At 42.8% G+C, this 19455-nt stretch overlaps 1 protein-coding gene across 2 annotated transcripts in view; it reads left to right on the forward strand.

Annotated features, from left to right (window-relative positions):
• Positions 1 to 19455, forward strand: part of LOC147080929 (tyrosine-protein phosphatase non-receptor type 2-like) — a 42225-nt gene that overhangs the window by 11427 nt on the left and 11343 nt on the right. For both annotated transcript variants that reach the window (XM_085981017.1, XM_085981018.1), the window contains exon 2: positions 13363 to 13453. In XM_085981017.1, coding sequence (XP_085837143.1) covers positions 13363 to 13453 — 91 coding nt within the window. The remainder of the gene's footprint in view (positions 1 to 13362; positions 13454 to 19455) is intronic.

The following is a 19455-nucleotide window of genomic DNA, read 5'->3' on the forward strand; positions in this document are numbered from 1 at the left end:
GTAACGTTATGGAAGATCTGATATTTTACTGTAATACAATTATTATATGTATGCATGGATTTCTGATGAGCAGGAATGAAAACTGCAAACACGAAACTTCCCCTCGCGCATTGGCAACAGCTGCCGACAGCGAGTAGCAGAAGCAAAGCCAATCAAATTGTGGCAAATATCGTTTTTTTTCATAAGTAGTTGAGAATAGGTAGAGCATGAATTTTGGAGAGGCACACTGGGCATGAGGACAGAGAAATATTTAGATTATGTAATGCACCCTAAATGGTTATGACTCTACCTTCCTTTGTACTGAGAACTTGAAAATATGGATTGTTGATTGGGAACAGAGGAATTGCTAGACCAAAAAAAATCATCCAGTTCACCTTCTACCATCCTGGTAGCCGCATGATGCAATGATAATGGGGTTGTTGACTATTCGTAGCAATCAGTCTCTAATAATTAGTCAACAACAGACCCAGAAATGACACGAGCAAAACCCCAGTGGTGGAGAGCTTTGGAACCATAGGTCTTGTCTCAAATAACTCTTAAACTGTATCCTAAAAAGTTATTTTCTGAAAGAAATGGATCTAATTTGCATTTGAATCAATATTAACCGCTTCCACCATCTGCCTAGGGAGCCTGTTCCATTTATTGACTGCTCGCTCACTGAAATATTGTTTCTGCAGATTGGTTTTGAATTTACCCGCCTTCAAGCGCAGGCTGTGTGCTCTGGTTCTACTGTTCTGGACAAGGTGAAATATCTTGGTCATGGTCTACATTATCTAGTCCTGTTACAGTCCTAAAAATAGCAATCATATCACCTCTCAACCTTTTTTCCAGTGAGAATAGGCCCATTTTACACAATTGCTCCTCATAATCCAATCCCTCCACTCCCTCAGTCATTCTGGTTGCTCTCTTCTGTATCCTTTCAAATCGCTGCAACATCCTTTTTTTACTGTGGCAGCCAGAACTGTGTTCTAAGTGCGGTCGCGCCAATGATTTATAAAGTGGTAGGTAGGATTACCTCACTGTTTCGGCTGAATATTGACCTTTTAATACATCCCAACGTCTGATTTGCTTCACTCACTGCCGCCGAGCATTGTTGTGATGGTTTCAATTTATTGGCAATCAGTAACCCAGGATCTCTTTCATTTTCAATGCATCTATTTATATAATATAAGCTTTATTGAAGTACTGTGGTACTGTCTATCCATGATAATTAAGAAAAAACCCAGTGAATTGCGAATTCCAAGTTAAGAAATTGGATTATCTGGTAACTTCAATTTAGCAATCTTGAATTAAGAGGAGTAGACTGGATTGTTTTCTAGTGAAAAACTTCTATTTCACTGGAATGAATCAGCAAAACCAAATGATTTCTGGGGCGATCTCTTACAATCGTCGTTCTAAATTCTGAACACAGAAGTTGTGCACTCCCCACTCTCCAGCAACTCTCCTTGGGCCCAGAACTTCGGGTCCTCACGGACGGGTACGCACGGGGTACTCGCGCGTAGGCCCAATGGAAGTGCCGGCTTTGTGCATGCACGGGAAACCGGCACTTCCGTTCCTCTGAAAGAAGGGGTTCAGAGTTTGAACGTGTGCGCGGGAGAGGCTGCGCGTGCGCATCGAACTTAGGTTTTTTTTGCAGGTTTTCCCGGGAAGGTAAGTCTCCAGAAGTTAGACATTTAAAAAGCAGTCGTAAGGCCTGCTTTTTACAAGGTAAGTGGTGTATTAATTAAAATTAAAACATTTTTTCCACAGGTTTATTATTTTTGAATACTTTAAAGAAAGGTAAGTTTATTTTTAACCCCGTTAGAAAATTAAAAAAAAAATTTCAAAAATTTAAATTATTTAAAATAGTTATTTCATGTAATTTATAGTTTATTTTAAAAATGTGATGTTTTTAAAAAAAAAAAAAAAAAAAAATTATTTGAAGATATAGTGATGTTTTGGGGCTTATAGTATTTATAGGTTTGACAGGTCTTCCTGTCAAACTTATGAATGAAGCATTCCCTGCTCCGATTGGCTCCCCATGGCCCACGTGATCCCAGGGGACGCATCAAAGTAACTGCGCCCCTGGGATACGCAAGCACTGCGCGCCGGCAGCTGGAGCAGGCCCAGGATCGGAATCCCACGGGGGCTCACAGTTCAACGGCCGGCGCGCAAGGTAAGTGCAGGTCGGGGGCTTGCACCCGCGGGAAGCCCCCGACCCGAATTTCTCGGCCCACGTAATCTCAGACTCTCAGTGCACAATCAATCTATGTATGGTAGCAGCATCACCAAGGGCTACAGGAAAGGCCCACCACCACCTTCTCAGGGCAGTTAGGAATGAGCAATAAATGCGGCTTTCCTGTCTTCAGCCAAATCCAGAGAGCAATTTAAAGACAAAATGGAGATCTGCTCGTTACTTTATCGATTAAAAATGCTATGTTTAGCGTTATTTCCAGTCCGTCACACTCCGGCATCGAGCCTGTATTCAGTACATTTATCTATAGTAATTATTACTTAGTCCTCCTTAGTTGAGATTTCTTCCACTTTATTTGGTTATTAATAATTATTAATGATTGGAGTTTATTAATTGCACGCAAGTTTCTTATGCAAGGGAAAGCTGAACCAATAAAATTACTGAAAGACCTTTTTTTGAAGGGCGTTACATTCCAGGAAGCAATTTAAAAAGTACTGTTTCTGGGCAGAATGCTTAAGAAATTCCTTTCTGAAGCCTTTCATTGGATATATGCACTCTGCCCCAACTTCTACACCCCAGCATTTTCCCTTGGAACAGTGTTCACCTCTGACTTCATCAGCAAACCATTGAAAATCTACCATTAATATATCATTAAAAGCCTTGTGTATGGTGTGTATTTCCCGTCCACAAACCTTACTTCCTGTTGCTTTTATGTCAACATATAACATCTAAAATTGCTGTGTAAACATTCATAATGGGGTTTTGTATGTAAACATTTATAATGGGACTTCTTATGTAGCAGTCACTTGTCCTGGTATAGTTGCAGGTGCCCAGCTACCAGATAGTGCCGTGGCATGAATTGCTCTGGTATGCCTGCCATTTTTTTTCAACTTTTGACCCCTATATTGCCTCTGTATTGAGACTGCTTGCCCAACATCCAGTCTCGAATGAACCGCAATTATTTTGAGCTAAGCATCGAGAAGACCAAAGTCATTATCTTCGGCCCCTGCCACAAACTCCATCCCCCTCCCTGGCAGATCCAGTCTGTCCGTAATCTTGGCGTCCTATTTGGCTCCAAACTGAGCTCTGTCCCCATATCCTCTCCCATCACCTCGATAACGTCACTCGTCCGCACCCCACCCGCTGCTGAAACCCACAGTTATGCCTTTTTCACCTCCAGCTGTGAGTATTCGGCTTACCATTATTCAAGTTCTGTAAACTTCAGCTCATTCAAAACTCTCTTCTCATCCTATCCCTCACCAAATCCTACTCTCCCATTATCCCTGTCTTTGCTCGATTACTTTGGCTCCTGGCCTTCCAATACCTCAGATTTAAAACTCATCTTTGTTTTAAAATTCCTGCCCTAGAACCCATCCCCCAAACTCTCCGTTCCTCCGACGCTGGCCTCTTGTGCATTCCCCAGCTCTTTTGCCCAGCATTGGCGATTGTGCTTTCACCCGCTTAAGCCCCATGCTCTGGAATTCCCTCCAACTCTCGCTTCTCTTTAAAACATATCTCCATTGACTAAGCTGTTTGTCACCCCTGCTAATATCACATCCTTTGGTTCAGTGCATGCTTTTTTGATTACGCCTTGAGATATTTTTCTACATTTAAGGCTGTATATAAATGCAAGTTGTTGTACTATTGCCCTTTCCTCGGGTAAATTTATCTTTTTTTTACACTTAGAGTTAATATTTTCCTGCCTCGTGACTTTGTTACCCTCCATGCTGCTTCCGGCTCCCCAATCGCAGTCTTCGAGGTGCCATTCCATCCTGCCCACGTTGATCTCAGCCATTCTAGTTCCGCTCCCTCTTCTCCCCCCACCTATATATATAAGAATATAAGTAGTAGGAGCAGGAGTAGGCCATACGGCCCTTCGAGCCTGCTCTGCCATTCAATAAGATAGTGGCTGATCTTCAACCTCAACTCCACTTTCCCGCCCGATCTCCATATCCCTTGATTCCCCTAGAGTCCAAAAATCTATCTCAGCCTTGAATATATTCAACGACTCAGCATCCACAGCCCTCTGGGGTAGAGAATTCCAAAGATTCACAACCCTGTGAGTGAAGAAATTCCTCCTCCTCCTCAGTCTTAAATGGCCGACCCCGTATCCTGAGACTATGACCCCTAGTTCTAGTCTCACCAGCCAGGAGAAACAACCTCTCAGCATCTACCCTGTCAATCCTCCTCAGAATCTTGTATGTTTCAATGAGATCACCTCTCTTCTAAACTCCAGAGAGTATCGGCCCAATCTACTCAATCTCTCCTCATAGGACACCCCTCTCATCCCAAAATGAATCTAACCCTGTCCTCAATGCATGTCTATAAACAAGCTTTTCCAGCAGAATTTACTGGCTACTATCAGCATTGGAAACTCTGGATGATTTCACCGCCTCCTCTTTCTACTTGATGTTTCCATTTGTGAGGAGTCCAAAACTAGGGGCCATAAATATAAGATAGTCATAAATAAATCCAATAACGATTCAGGAGAAACGTCTTTACCCAGAGAGTAGTTAGAATGTGGAAGTTGCTATCACATAGAGTAGTTGAGAGACGACTAGCAGAGATGCATTTAAGCCGAAGCTAGATAAGTACATGAGGGAGCAAGGAATAGAAAGATATGCAGATTGGGTTCGGTGAAGAAGGGTGGGAGGAGGCTTCTGTGGCGCACAAACACCAGCATGGACCAGCTGAGCCAAATGGCCTGTTTCTGTGCTGGAAATTCGATGTAATTTAATTCTACACTGAGTACACAGTCTACTGCGAGCTTATTCAGCACTGACCAATCGTCTCTTCAACCTACAATGAAAGCTCTGGATTCAGGAGAATGACAAAGTCCCCTGATGTTCATGACGCCCAGCAGTTATATATACCACAACATTTGTTGATGACACTAAGGTTTGGCCAGGTGACGAGTGTAAGGGGGAAGTGTTCAAAGGGTCATGGATCAAGTAACAAATGTGTTGAGGGTTGGCGATAAATTGGTGCTGCACATTTGAAAAGGAAACATGAGACATCCATGAGCAAAAGTGGAAAAGGTTTTGACAATTCAAAAATAACTTTTCAATATGAAACTCCTCAGTGAAGCTAGTCAAGAACTGGGATTCAACTCAACATTTCATTATAAGTCAGAGGAAACTATCCTAACATTGTACAGGTCATTGGTGATGTTCTCTTCAAAAATTTGGAAAGCCCAACTCGTGGCCCTGCAAACCACTTAACTAATTGTAGAAATAACTGCTGAAGAAAGCAGCCCACAACCACCTTCTCACGACTAGGATGGGCAATAAAGGCAGCCGATATCCAGACACTAAAACAATGTAGTGTATGTGCTAACGGGCCATTTAACAGAGCTGGAGGACACCGGTTCAGAAATAACAGGCCTCAAGTGACACTAGAGGGGTGAAATTCCACCGTAACTTTGGCGGAAGAGTTGCAGAAACACCAGCAAAGAGGCATGAACACCATTTACACCTGGGGATTCAGCAGCTCTTCTGTCTAATTAATGGCGGGCCAGCGAGAGAATCCCACGCAAATTCACATCAGAGGTAGCCGTGAGGTGCGGTATTACCATAGGAATGCTTCATGCATTTCAATAGAATCCTTTGGTTTGAATAGAGGTAAACACCCAACAAAAATAAATTGCATTAAAATTGTGGACAAAGGAATTTTACAACACATAAGCATGCCAATGTGATTTCATTCCATATAATATTTATTTCCCCAGAGAGTATTGCATACATGGAACAGAAGCTCAAGAAAAAGCAGTTAATGCCTTCAAAAGAGACCTGGATAAACATCTGGGTAGGAATCTGATTGAAAGTGGCTGGCCAGGTTTAAAAAATAGTTAATAAAAAGGCATTATGCAGTCACTGTTACTGGGTTAGTGGTTACCAGACTTTTACCTTCCTAAAAGAGGATGCCTTCTTTGTGGACTCAATTTGAACACAGGTACCAAAGTGGGAGAAAAAAGGTAATGATCAAGTGACCCGAAGCTTGGGTTTTAAAAACCTGTAATTATATGGGCCTGATTTTCCTCTGCTATCCTGTGTCAAATTGGGCAGAAGAGGCAGCCGGGAATATAAAGGGGCAAAAGAGAAGAGGAAATGTGTTGCGGTCTCAGCCGACACTAAGCCCTTAGTAGATGAGGAAATAGGGAGTAGAAATGGAGGGAGAAGGATGTCCACTAAGTCCTCTCCCTCCATTTATAAATTGATATTGTGCTGGTCCAGATCCAGCGAGCAGCATCAGAACAGCCATTTGGGGCGGGCACAGCTTGTCGGTTCCAAATAAATGAGGTCCAGGTCTCTCAATGGCTCTGGCCTCTTTTGCTCCTGGTACAGGCGGGTGAGTGATCCTGGTACATTTGGCCACCCAAGTGTTAAAATCTACTCCTTTAGGGGATATTTTCAGGCTACCCCCGGGCAGAAACTCGGGAGGGGAGGTGCTCAGCAGTAGATTCTTGGGGGAGATAGTCGGCCACACTGCCGGCAGGAACGTGGTGGTATGTCACCCCATTTCTGCCCAGTGGGGGGGGCCTGAAAGTTCCCCCAGTAGAAAAGGAAACTCACATTTTCTCAATAGAATTTAAATAATTTTTATTATTTTTAAATATGATTTTTATCATTGCCTCTTTTTACATGGTTCTGATTCAGGACTATTCTGGTGGCTTTCTTTCAGCTCCACTTTAGGTCCAGTGTGTGGCTATAATTGAGGCCTGCTCTCCTCTGACTCCACTTCATTTGTTCTGCTTTATTCCACTCCATTTTGGGCCCTCATCCTAAGCTCCACTTCAGGCATGCAACACCTGGCTGTGCCTTGGCTCCAGTTCAGGGCTGCTCATCTGGCTTATGCCCTGGATCTGCTTTATCCCTTTGCTTCGTTTCAGGCCCCCATCTTAGCTGCACTTCTCAGGCATGCTTTAGTCCTGGCACCACCTCCGCTGCCTCCCTGTTCAAACTCAACTGCCCACCTCCTTGGTCCTGTTTTATGCTATACTACAGAAGAAAAACAGGGTCTGCAGTGGAGTATTTTTATACGGTTGCACACAACCACCACATTAGTGACATTTAAATAACTGCATTTAACGTCCACAACAATACCTAATAAGGGATGATGAGGGTCAAATGCAGCAAAATGTAAGTTACACATGCACATCAATACCATAAAAGGGCACAAAATGTAAGCAAATGCACAGTGTACATCAATATGGGCAGAAACACAATATAAGGGCATATGTTAACATGTTAAGCACTTGTACACATCACAATGGGTGTCATGCACATGTACGCATCACAATGGGTGTCATGGGGAAAATGACAACCCGAGCACTGTATAAAATGGCAACATTTCTCCAGTGGTCGCAGTAGTCAGAGGGAAGCCAAAGTACCACTATGCCAAGAAGCCACTCTAGGAGAAGTTATAGAAGAGCCAGAAGACGTGGTGGAAAAGACAGAAGACGTGGTGGAAGAGACACAAGACGTGGTGGAAGAAGAAGGAGGCGTCATGGACGCCGAGGGGGAAGCTGTTAGATCTCCTTCAGACATTCGGACCAACCGAATATTAGAGTCAACGACTGCATGAAACATCCTGCTATCTCCTTACGATTAGCAGATTGACTGCCCTGCATGTTTTGAAGCATCAGCAGTGATGCTGGAAAAAAAAATACGTGTATGCCTTGACATTCTTCTAGATATATCATTAAAACTGTTTGGTTTAAAATATAAGAACTTTTGCTGTAATCATGTTTGTTCTCCTTTTCCTATCAGCTGCACTTGTAGTTCAGTCAGACTCTGGGTAAAACAAGCTATTCCATAAACTTTGCCATCTATGCTCAAATGAAAACCATGAACAACAATAATGAAACCGGTTGAATATGACTGCTTCATGCTGAGTTCCTTTTGAGAAAACCATGATTTGTTCAGGCACTGTTTTGTCTGCTCTTGGCCACTTCATGAGGCCTGATGGCCTACCCTCCCTCTCGCTTCTCCTGTACTGACTTGCTTGTGCTGCACTGCTTTAGTGCATTGTCGTCCAATGTTAGCTGGTAACCACAGGTGGCTAATTGGGAATCCAGATGTGGCCAATTGCATTCCTGATTAGTGAATTAAAAAATGAATAATGGGCACATTCATTGGGCATGTCATCTCGGTACTCATGTTTGCACGGTGTACGCACCTGTACTTCAACCTTTCTTTGTGTGTTTATTGGTAAAATGGTAAATTGAAAGGCAGAGTGCGAGTGTTTGTTGATCATTGTGAGTGCGTTACTTCCTTGGTTACTGAATGGTGGTAGATGTTTAAGTAAAGATACATGTGAAGTACATCTAGTTGTACTGTGTGAGTAATACACAATTAACCAATGTAATAGCAACATTCCACAGTAACAGTTTAATTTAGGTTTTATTCTAATACAGCCTTCATGCTCTTTTATTCCAAAAATGCTCTTTATGCTACAAATACAGATACGCAGTTTCTATCAAACCAATACATACACACATTAAATGCTGTTAACAATCCCAATTCTAAATATACATAATTTAAATCTTTATAGTTGCAGCTATAGTGTATAGTTGCTATAGTGTATAAAAAGTACTGTTAGATTAGCAAAAAACAAATGTAAAGATAACCACACCTGTTTACGTAGTTTGAAAACTGCATCTCCTATTCCTTTAAGTGTCGCACTTGCTGTAGGGGTTCCTCATCATATTTTGTTGGTGATACTCCTATTATAAAAAGTATATATTTTGACTTGCAATAAACATTGCACGGGAGATATATTTGTATTCCTATAAAAATATTTTCTAGTGCTTTTTGTCTGCCGCTATTCACTGTTACCTTATGGATGTCAAATTTTAAATGTAACTTCTGGAGACTTACCCTCCCGGGAAAACCTGCAAAAAAAACGTAAGTTTGATGCGCACGCGCAGCCTCCCCCGCGCACGCGTTCGAACTCTGAACCCCTGCTTTCAGGGGAACGGAAGTGCCGGTTTCCCGCGCATGCGCAGTGCATGCAGGAAACCGGCACTTCCAGCGGGCCCACGGGTAAGTACCCTGTGTGTACTCACCCGTGGAGACCCGAATTTCCGGGCCAATCAGTTACAGGAAATCAGAGACCTGCATATGGTGCAAGAACAGAAGATGACTAAGCAGCAGATAACCAAATGGATGGTTGCATGCGTCCTATCTTACTACTGTCTTGCAGGGAAGAAGCTTGGGGCAGATTAAGAGTAGGCACAAAAAGTAATCAAAAAGGCAAATGGAATATTGGTCTTTATCTCAAAGGGGTTGGAAGTGATGCTTTAGTTTTATGGAGCCTTAGTCACACCCCATCTGGAGTACTGTTCAGTTTTGGGCACCTAACCTCAGGAAACAGAAACATAGAAGATAGACATCACCTATCTGCAACATGATCGATTCATGTGTTGAGCATACACATCAAGCTACTTTGTAATCCTAAAATATGGAAGGAATGCTTAGCATTTGCAGAAGACCCTACCAGGTAGATAATGTATATTTTCTGTGTGCTTTGTGGACATACACATTGACCTCAGCAAAACGCAAGATTGGATTAGTGTTTTAAATTCGTGGGCCTGGTCCAGTACTAACTTTGTAACTACAGTAATACCATCACAAACAGATTAGTCTATCATCTCATTGCTGTGTGTGGAACTTTGTTGTGCATAAAATGGCTGCCATGTTCATGTACAGAATAGTGACTGCATTTTTTTCTATTCATTCATGGGATGTGGGTGTCGCTGGCAAGGCCGGCATTTATTGGCCATCCCTATTTGCCCTTGAGAAGGTGGTGGTGAGCCGCCACCTTGAACTGCTGTGGTCTGTGAGGTGAAGGTACTCCCACGGTGCTGTTAGGGCGGAAGTTCTAGGATTTTGACCCAGCGACGATGAAGGAATGCCAATATACAGGGAACTCTTTGGTATCCGGCACCGACGGGACCGGGATGGTATCGGTTGATTAAAAATTCCGGATGACGGAGAGGGTTACCTACCGAGGCTATTTTTAACAAACAAAAATAAATAAATCAAGAAATGTGCAGTATAATTGGGTACTCACCTGCAGAATGTTGTATTAAAGAGACTCCCAGCAGCGTGGAAGAGTCAGATAGAATTCTTCATTAAGATGGAGAATGAAGTAGTTGACTCAGAGACTAGGGTCCTGAATTTAAATAAAGGAAACTATGATGGTCTGAGGCGCGAGTTGGGTAGGATTGATTGGGGAATGTCACTCAAAGGGTTGACGGTGGATAGGCAATGGCAAGCATTCAAAGACTGCATGGATGAACTACAGAAATTGTTCATCCCAGTATGGCATAAAAATAAAACAAAGAAGGTGACTCAACCGTGGCTAACCAGGGAAATTAGGGATAGCATAAGATCCAAAGAGAGGACATGTAAATTGGCCAGAAAAAGCAGTAAACCTGAGGATTGGGAGCAGTTTAGGATTCAACAAAGGAGGACAAAGGGATTAATTAAGAAGGGGAAAATAGAATATGAGAGTAAGCTTGTAGGGAACATAAAAACTGACTGTAAAAGCTTTTATAGATATGTGAAGAGAAAAAGATTGGTGAAGTCAAACGTAGGTCCCTTGCAGTCAGAATCAGGGGAATTTATAATGGGTAACAAAGAAATGGCAGACCAATTATTAAATACATATTTTGGTTCTGTCTTCACAAAGGAGGACACAAATAACCTCCCAGAGATGTCGGGGAACATGGGGTCTGATGAAGGGGAGGAACTGAAAGAAATCAGTATTTGTAAGGAAATGGTGTTAAGGAAATTGATGGGACTGAAGGCCAATAAATCCCCAGGGCCTGATAATCTACATCCTAGGGTACTTAAGGAAGTGGCCCTAGAAATCATCTTCCAACATTCGATGGAATCTGGAACAGTACCCATGGATTGGAGGGTAGCTAATGTTACCCCACTATTCAAAAAAGGTGGTAGGGAGAAAATGGGGAATTACAGACTGGTAAGCCTGACATCGGTAGTGGGGAAAATGCTAGAGTCCATTATGAAGGCTGTAATAGCTGAGCACTTGGAAAACAGTGACCGGATCGGACAAAGCCAACATGGATTTACAAAAGGTAAATCGTGCTTGACTAATCTACTGGAATTTTTTGAGGATGTAACTGGTAAAATAGATAAGGGAGAACCAGTGGATGTGGTGTATTTGGACTTTCAGAAGGCTTTCGATAAGGTCCCACATAAGAGATTAGCGTGTAAAGTTAAGGCACATGGGATTGGGGGCAAGGTATTGACTTGGATAGAGAACTGGTTGGCAGATAGAATAAACGGCTCTTTTTCCGAGTGGCAGGCAGTGACTAGTGGGGTACCGCAGGGATCGGTCCTTGGACCCCAGCTATTCACAATATATATTAATGATCTAGATGAGGGGACTAGATGTAATATCTTCAAATTTGCAGACGACACAAAGCTGGGTGGGCGTGTGTGCTGTGAGGAGGATGCCGAGAAACTAACTCCAGGATGATTTGGACAGGTTGGGTGATTGGGCAGAAGCATGGCAGATGCAATATAACGTGGATAAATGTGAGGTTATCCACTTTGGTGGCAAAAACAGGAAGGCAGATTATTATCTGAATGGCAATAGATTGGGCGAAGGAGAAGTGCAACGAGACCTTGTGCACCAGTCGCTGAAGGTAAGCATGCAGGTGCAGCAGGCGGTTAAGAAGGTAAATGGTATGTTGGCCTTCGTAGCGAGAGGCTTTGAGTACAGGAACAAGTATGTCTTGCTGCAGTTGTACAGGGCCTTGGTGAGACCACATCTTGAGTATTGTGTGCAGTTTTGGTTGCCTTATCTGAGGAAGGATGTTCTTGCCATGGAAGGAGTTCAGCGAAGATTCACCAGGCTGATACCTGGGATGGCAGGAATGACCTATGAGGAGAGATTGGGTCGATTGGGCTTGTACTCGCTGGAGTTTAGAAGAATGAGAGGGGATCTCATTGACACTTATAAAATTCTGACAGGACTGGACAGACTAGATGCAGGAAGGATGTTCCTGATGGTCGGGGAGTCCAGAACCAGGGGTCACAGTCTAAGGATAAGGGGTAAGCCATTTAGGACAGAAATGAGGAGGAATTTCTTCACCCAGAGAGTGGTGAACCTGTGGAATTCTCTACCACAGAAGGCAGTAGAGGCCAATTCATTAAATATATTCAAGAAGGAGTTGGATATATTTCTTAAGGCTAAAGGGATCAAGGGGTATGTGGAGAAAGCAGGGACAGGGTACTGAATTTGGATGATCAGCCATGATCTCATTGAATGGCGGAGCAGGCTCGAGGGGCCGAATGACCTACTGCTCCTATCTTCTATGACTCCTGTTGTTGAGGTGTTCGGACTTCCGACAGCGCCACGAAGCTGAGTAGTGGCAGTTTGGAGAACTGCCCCCACTGACTAACTCGGCCACTGCGGGAGACTTGGACTCGGCAACATTTCCGGTTATTGAGGTGTTGTTTTCGGAGTATGAATTTTGCCAGTTAATAGAGAATTCCGGATAGTTAGGTGCTGTTTAAACGAGAGTTTCCTGTATTTCCAAGTCAGGATGGTGTGTGATTTGGAGGGGTACTTGCAGGTGATGTTGTTCCCATGCGCCTGCTGCCCTTGTCCTAGGCGGTGGAGGTCGTGGGTTTGGGAGGTGCTGTCGAAGAAGCCTTGGTTGAGTTTCAAAAGTACTGTAATTCATTGGATGTAAAGTGCTTTGGGACATTTCTGAGAAATAAGGCACTTATCCTGTATCTCAAATATCCAAAAACATTTCACATTCAATGAATGCAAGTTCTTTTTCATTCTTGGTTGGATTATTGATAATTTAATTAAAATAGCATAAAGATGAATGTTAATTGGTTTGATTCAGAAGCTTAATACAAACTGGTTGAATTGGTTTGTTTGATGTCATGGGCGCTGTCATTAAAACAGATCTGGAATCTTACAGAATAAAACCAGTATGATCGACTTTTCAGGAAGCTAGATTCTTTTGTTCAATGTAAGTTCTTTCCTACATGAAATTGTAAAGGTTTGTAATAATTTGTATAAAACTGTTTATATAAATGCTGCAGGATTGAAAAAAGTACACGTCAAAAAGAAGATGCATTGTGGTGCCCCTTGATTATTGTGTGCAAATGTTAATGAAAGTTTTTTACTTTCGATGGCAGGAAATTCGAAATGAATCTCGAGACTTTCCCTACGAAGTAGCCAAACATCCAGAAAACCGGATTCGAAACAGATACAGAGATGTCAGCCCTTGTAAGTAGAATGTTTTAGATGTTGTGCTCTGTAAATGTCACATGGCCTAATCTGTGGACGGGGTTACATGTTACCTTTTCAGGTACCTTGGTGACAATAGCAATAAAGCCAACATATATATTAAATAGCAGTCGATATCGTGGTGTTACACATGGAGAGTCAAAACTAAGTATAGTTTTCAGGTGAAGTGGACAGGGGATACTTGCACTGCGGCACAGAGATGTCCTATTTTAAAGTTTTACATTATTTTTCTTTTCCATTATAAATTCTGTGCAAATTTATAACGGAAATTGCCAATGTTTTCTTGTCACACTATAATTGCATCTTCCTGCTAATAGTGGCACTGCCGTACTTGCAGTGACAGAAGAGTGTAATTACAAAAAAAAGACAGACTTACATTTATATAGTGCCTTTCACGACCACCAGACGTCCCAAAGCGCTTTATTATATGATGTACTTTTTGAAGTATAGCCACTGTTGTAATGTAGGAAACACAGCAGCCAATTTGCACACAGCAAGCTCCCACAAATAGCAATGTGATAATGACCGAATAATCTGTTTTAGTGATGTTGATTGAGGGATGAGTATTGGCCAGGACACCGGGGAGAACTCCCCATCTCCTCTTCGAAGTAGTACCACAGGATCTTTTACGTCCATCTGAGGGAGCAGACGGGGCCTCGGTTTAACGTCTCATCTGAAAGATGGCACCTCCGACAGTGCAACGTTCCCTCAGTACGCTGGAATATCAGCCTAGATTTTTGTGCTCAAGTATATGGAATGGGATTTGGACTTGAACACACAACCCACTGACTCAGAGCTACCCACTGAGCCACAGCTGACACTAGGGTTACAGAGTGGTGACATGTTTACATAGGCAGTTCGCATTTTAAGGGTGGAGATTGGAATTTATAATAGCAAAAGTTGCCAGAAAGTCAACGCAAGATATTTAGTAATTACCAGTCGATCCTCCTTTCGTCGAGCATTCTTGACTCTGACTTAAAAGGTTTAAAACCTCGGTCTAGAGACGTGCGCATTATACCGAGGCCCGATCTGCCCCCTCAAGTGGATGTAAAAGATCCCAGGGTACTATTTGAAGAAGAGCAAGGGTGTTCTCCCAGCGTCCTGGCCAACATTTATCCCTAAACCAACACCACCAAAAACAATTTAGCTGCTCATTTATCTCATTACTGTTTGTGGGATCTTGCTGTGCATCAATTGGCTGCCACTGTTGTCTGCATTACAAGTGTTTATGCTTCAGTTGTACTTAATTGGCTGTGAAGCACCTTAGGATGTCCTATGGTCATGAGAGGTGCGATATAAAATGCAAATTCGCCCTTTCTTTCACCTGGATATGCCTGACCCCATAGTTTGAGAGTCACTGGCCTAATTAGTGAGTGTCAGCAGACAGTTCTACTGTGGGGATTGCATTCTCCCCCCTCGGTGCACGTGTACGCATTTATCCAACAGAAGAAAAACGAATAATGTAGGTGAGACTCCCTTTTTAAATTTATACAACCATAGGTCTATAGGGTTAAACACTTATTGTTTACATTCTCAAAAGGAATTCAGATCTGTACGGAGATGAAAATAAAAAGTACCGGCTGTGCAACATGTTGGTTCTATGTAAATTCTGCAGCTGTCTGCAGAGTAATGTGAAAGTATATTATCTGTTTCCAGTAAATGATGTTATTTCTTGCTGATTAGTTATCTTGGGACAAAATCCTCAGGGGAGTTGTTGACAGTGTCGGCTGTGATCTATCTAACTGTTCCTTGTAGTTGCATCAGAAAGAGTGTGTTAAACCTATAGGTTACAAGGTTGTAATATATTGGGCTCTCATACCTAAACTGGTAGCGTGAACCATGAGTGGTTTTTGATGTATGCTGCAGCCTTTAAACTACACTAGCAGATCTCCCTTAGCATTGCTCATGATGAGACAGGTTTAAAAAAAATAAGAACCAGGTGTGTTTTGGGAAGTAGCATTACCATGGCCACTGATTTATCAGTATTGGGGAAGTTATGGGATCTTGGAGCACTGTAATGGGGGCCTGGAGTCTGCCAGTACTGGAGTGGCGGCTAATAATCTAGCAGTATTTTAAGAAGGAAGTCCCAGTGTCTGAATGAGGGGAGAGGGAAATTACAGGAACACTGGAAAGGTAGATTTTGGGAATGATGAGGCACATCCTTGGATTTGGGAGCATGGTGGAGGGTGGTCTCAGGATCAGTGAGCATTGTGGCTGGCTCTGGAATCTGGGTTGTGAGCAGAGATGGGGTGCTGGGAACTGGAAGATGGGGAGGGAAGTCTGGGGAAGGAGCTCCTGGGTTCAGGACTGGGGATGGGTTTTTGGAACATGGGTGGGCACAGTCTTACATGGGGGTGGCTATTGGGATCTTGCAGTACCGTGGGGGAAGCAAGATCTAGCAGCCTTGTGGGGGAGGCAGCCCAGGAGAATGGGACACATAGCCTGAGGTCACAACTCCTCACTACATTCCTGAATGTCTCAGCCTGTGCTCCCCAACCTTTCATAGCCCCGTTTGTGTTCATGTCGCTTTCCGATTAGAGGGTTCTTTGTCTTTATTTTTCTGCCTTAAAGCACTTAAGGGGTAAATGTTTTGCTTCTTAAAATGAATGGATGGAAAATTGCAAGCTGGAAGTGTGCATTTTCCTGACTTAAAAACGAATAATTTACCCTTCAGTCCACTTGGTGAGTTTGCTAACTTGTACAACCTTTAATTAGCATCAATTTCCATACACAAAAATGGCCTCACAAAATGTTTCAAAGTTCATTGTTTGCACAATTTTCAAATCTTTAAGCCTCAAAGTGGCTCAGAAGAGATCATGTTTTGTACTGAATCTTCAACACAAACATACAGGTATATGACTAAAAAAGAAATACAGTCTTTGCAAATTGTGCCTTTGTTTTCTTTTTTAACTATGGACGTCCTGAGGTTGCAAGCTCTTTCCTTTCCTTTTTCTTCGATGTCTGTCTGTGAGCAGTTCGTAATGGAAAAATAGCGTCTGTTAATAAATTTAGATAAATGTTAGGTTTGCCTGAAATAAGTCTTGCAGAATTCAATCTCTCCACATTGTTTGAAAGCCTTTTGGAAAAAGAACAAAAGGAACTCTCAAATTCTCTCCGCACTCTCCGTGTCATGCTAATGGTCAGATTGAGTGCTGGGAAAGTTTGCAAACTGCACATAGAAACATAGTGTATAGGAGCAGGAGTAGGCCATTCGGCCCCTCGAGCCTGCTCCGCCATTCAATGAGATCATGGCTGATCATCCAAATTCAGTACCCTGTCCCTGCTTTCTCTCCATATCCCTTGATCCCTTTAGCCGTAAGAACTATATCTAACTCCTTCTTGAATATATTTAATGAATTGGCCTCTACTGCTGCCTTTGGTAGAGAATTCCACAGGTTCACCACACTCTGGGTGAAGAAATTCCTCCTCATCTCTGTCCTAAATGGCTTACCCCTTATCCTTAGACTGTGACCCCTGGTTCTGGACTCCCCGACCATCGGAAACGTCCTTCCTGTATCTAGTCTGTCTAGTCCTGTTAGAATTTTATAAGTTTCAATGAGATCCCCTCTCATTCTTCTAAACTCCAGCGAGTACAAGCCCAATCGACCCAATCTCTCCTTATACGTCATTCCTGCCATCCCAGGTATCGGCCTGGTGAATCTTCGCTGCACTCCTTCCATGGCAAGAACATCCTTCCTCAGATAAGGCGACCAAAACTGCACACAATACTCAAGGTGTGGTCTCACCAAGGCCCTGTACATCTGTGCACATGCTCAGAGTGCACAGATGTGGTTGAAAGCTCTGTTTAACCGTTGAGGCAAACCTATCCAGTCAAAGCTCTGACATTTGAGATGGGCTGAGGCCTTGAAGTAAAAACATTCATGAAGGTGTTAAAAGACACAAAGGACAAGTCAGTGGTTAATTTCTGTAGTGTTATTGTGAAATATGCTCTATTTATTTTGTTTAAAACTTTATTTTGGACATTAGAAATTTCAGTTACTGAGCTGAGAAACGGTGAACAAATATTATTCATTTGAATAATTCAATTAATTTATCAACCGATCATAATGGTAAAACATTTATATACGGTTTTGTCATTATAAATGTTGGCAAATGGTTTCCCATTATAAATGTTGACGTACAAAGTGCGACAGAAAATAATGTTTATGGCTGGGAAGGGCATGCCATGTGCAGGATTTTTAATGATCGTAATGTGTGCTAGATTTTATAAAAAGTTAAATTCTTTTGTCTGAGGGATTGGAAATGCGAGGGAACTGATTAGAAGGACGGAAGAATCTGCAGCACTATTAATGTATGTAGGAATACTTCTGTATTCTAATGAATTACAAATCTCCAGCTGAGTGCTGCAAATGGAAATAGTTCATCTTCTAAAATCCCAACGGCAGATTAAAAAAAAAAAGATTTGCTGGCTGGGATTTTGCAAGCTAAGCAGTTGCTGTTTGTAGAGCTCAGTGGCATTTCGTTCTTCAGTCTGAGGAGCGCTGTGTACTTGGATTGAAAGTAGAAATTCCTGGTTGAGTTACGAATAGACTATAAATGCACCTCAAGCACTTCATATCCAAACCTTGATTGGGAGTCAGTGCGTCCCTTGTGTACAATAGAAGGTGCCTGTTTTCCAGGGAACAGTCAAAACTGGCACCTTCAGTACAAATGCATGTGGAGAGTCCGCAGCCCCCTCCTCTGGTAGTCGATGCTTCTCCTTGAATGGGGTCCATGTGGCACACAAGTAAAACTGCTGACCTTAATGCATGCAGATATGGGTCATAATTCAGCTTCAGACATCCAGTGCACCCCAGCAACTTGCACACAATTGCTAGGCATGTGATGTGTGAATACACAAAGACAAGATGAGACAAGATACAAAATAGGAGCATGAGTTTAGATTCTGCACGAAAGTTTCCTCTGATGAACTTGAGAATTATGTATCCTGTTTAGACTTGTCGAGGCTGGGTGCACCAGTAGAGGTATCATTGGCGTTGCTAGTACAATCACTAGCATTACAGTTCTTCCAAAAAACATTTGGTAATTCATATACATTTTTTAAGAAGTCAAATAATGAGCATTCCTGTTAACATCTGCCTATCTGACGTCAAGTCACTGGTGTGCAAAGCAAAAGATCTGCTCCCGTTTGTGACAGAGGTTGAAGATGATGGTGTTGGGTTTCCCAGTATTAAGCTGGAGGAAATTGCAGTTCAGCCAAGACTGGATGTTGGGCAAGAAGTCTGCCAGCACAGAGGAGGGGTTGAGAGAGGTGGTGGAGAGGTAGATGTTGGTGTCATCCGTGTACATATGGAAGATGAGTCCGTGTCTGCCGATGATGTTGACAATGGTGTAGATGAGAGATGGGGGGGTGGGTGGCAGGGATTGATCCCTGACATGAGGTGACGGTGTTGGGGTGGGAAAAGGAGCCATTGGTTGTGATGATCTAGCTATCGGCAAATAGGTAAGAGTTGAACCATGCAAGGGCAGTCTTAGCAAAGCAGGGGTGTTGGAGGAGGATGGTGTAGTTGACTGTGCCAAAGGCTGAACTGAAGTTGAGGAGGACAAGGAGGGATAATGCACTATGATCGCGATCGCAGAGAATATCATTTGAAGGTTTGGTTAGGGCTGTTTTGATGCTGTGGGAGGGGTGTGAACTTGATTGAAGAGATTGAAACCGAGTTCTGGGAGAGATGGACGTGGATCTGGGATGTGACAACACATTCAGGTTCTTTGGAGAGAAAGGGGAGGTTGGAGATGGGATGATGGTTGGCAAGGACAATGGTGTTAAGGGTGGGTTTTTTGAGCTGGGGAGCGATGACAGCTTTGAAAGGAAAGGGGTTGGTTCCTGAGGAGAGGAAGCCCTTTAAATGTCAACTAGAATGAAGAGAAACTGGGAATGGAGTTAAGGAAGGAGGAGTTGGGTCTCTGATGCAATAAGCTTGGAGGGAGATGGGCAAGAAACTAGAGAGAGAAGGGAG

This window comes from Somniosus microcephalus, unplaced genomic scaffold (assembly GCF_052327205.1).
Source record: "Somniosus microcephalus isolate GS21.2 unplaced genomic scaffold, FLI_Smic_1.0 scaffold965, whole genome shotgun sequence".
NCBI lineage: Eukaryota > Metazoa > Chordata > Chondrichthyes > Squaliformes > Somniosidae > Somniosus > Somniosus microcephalus.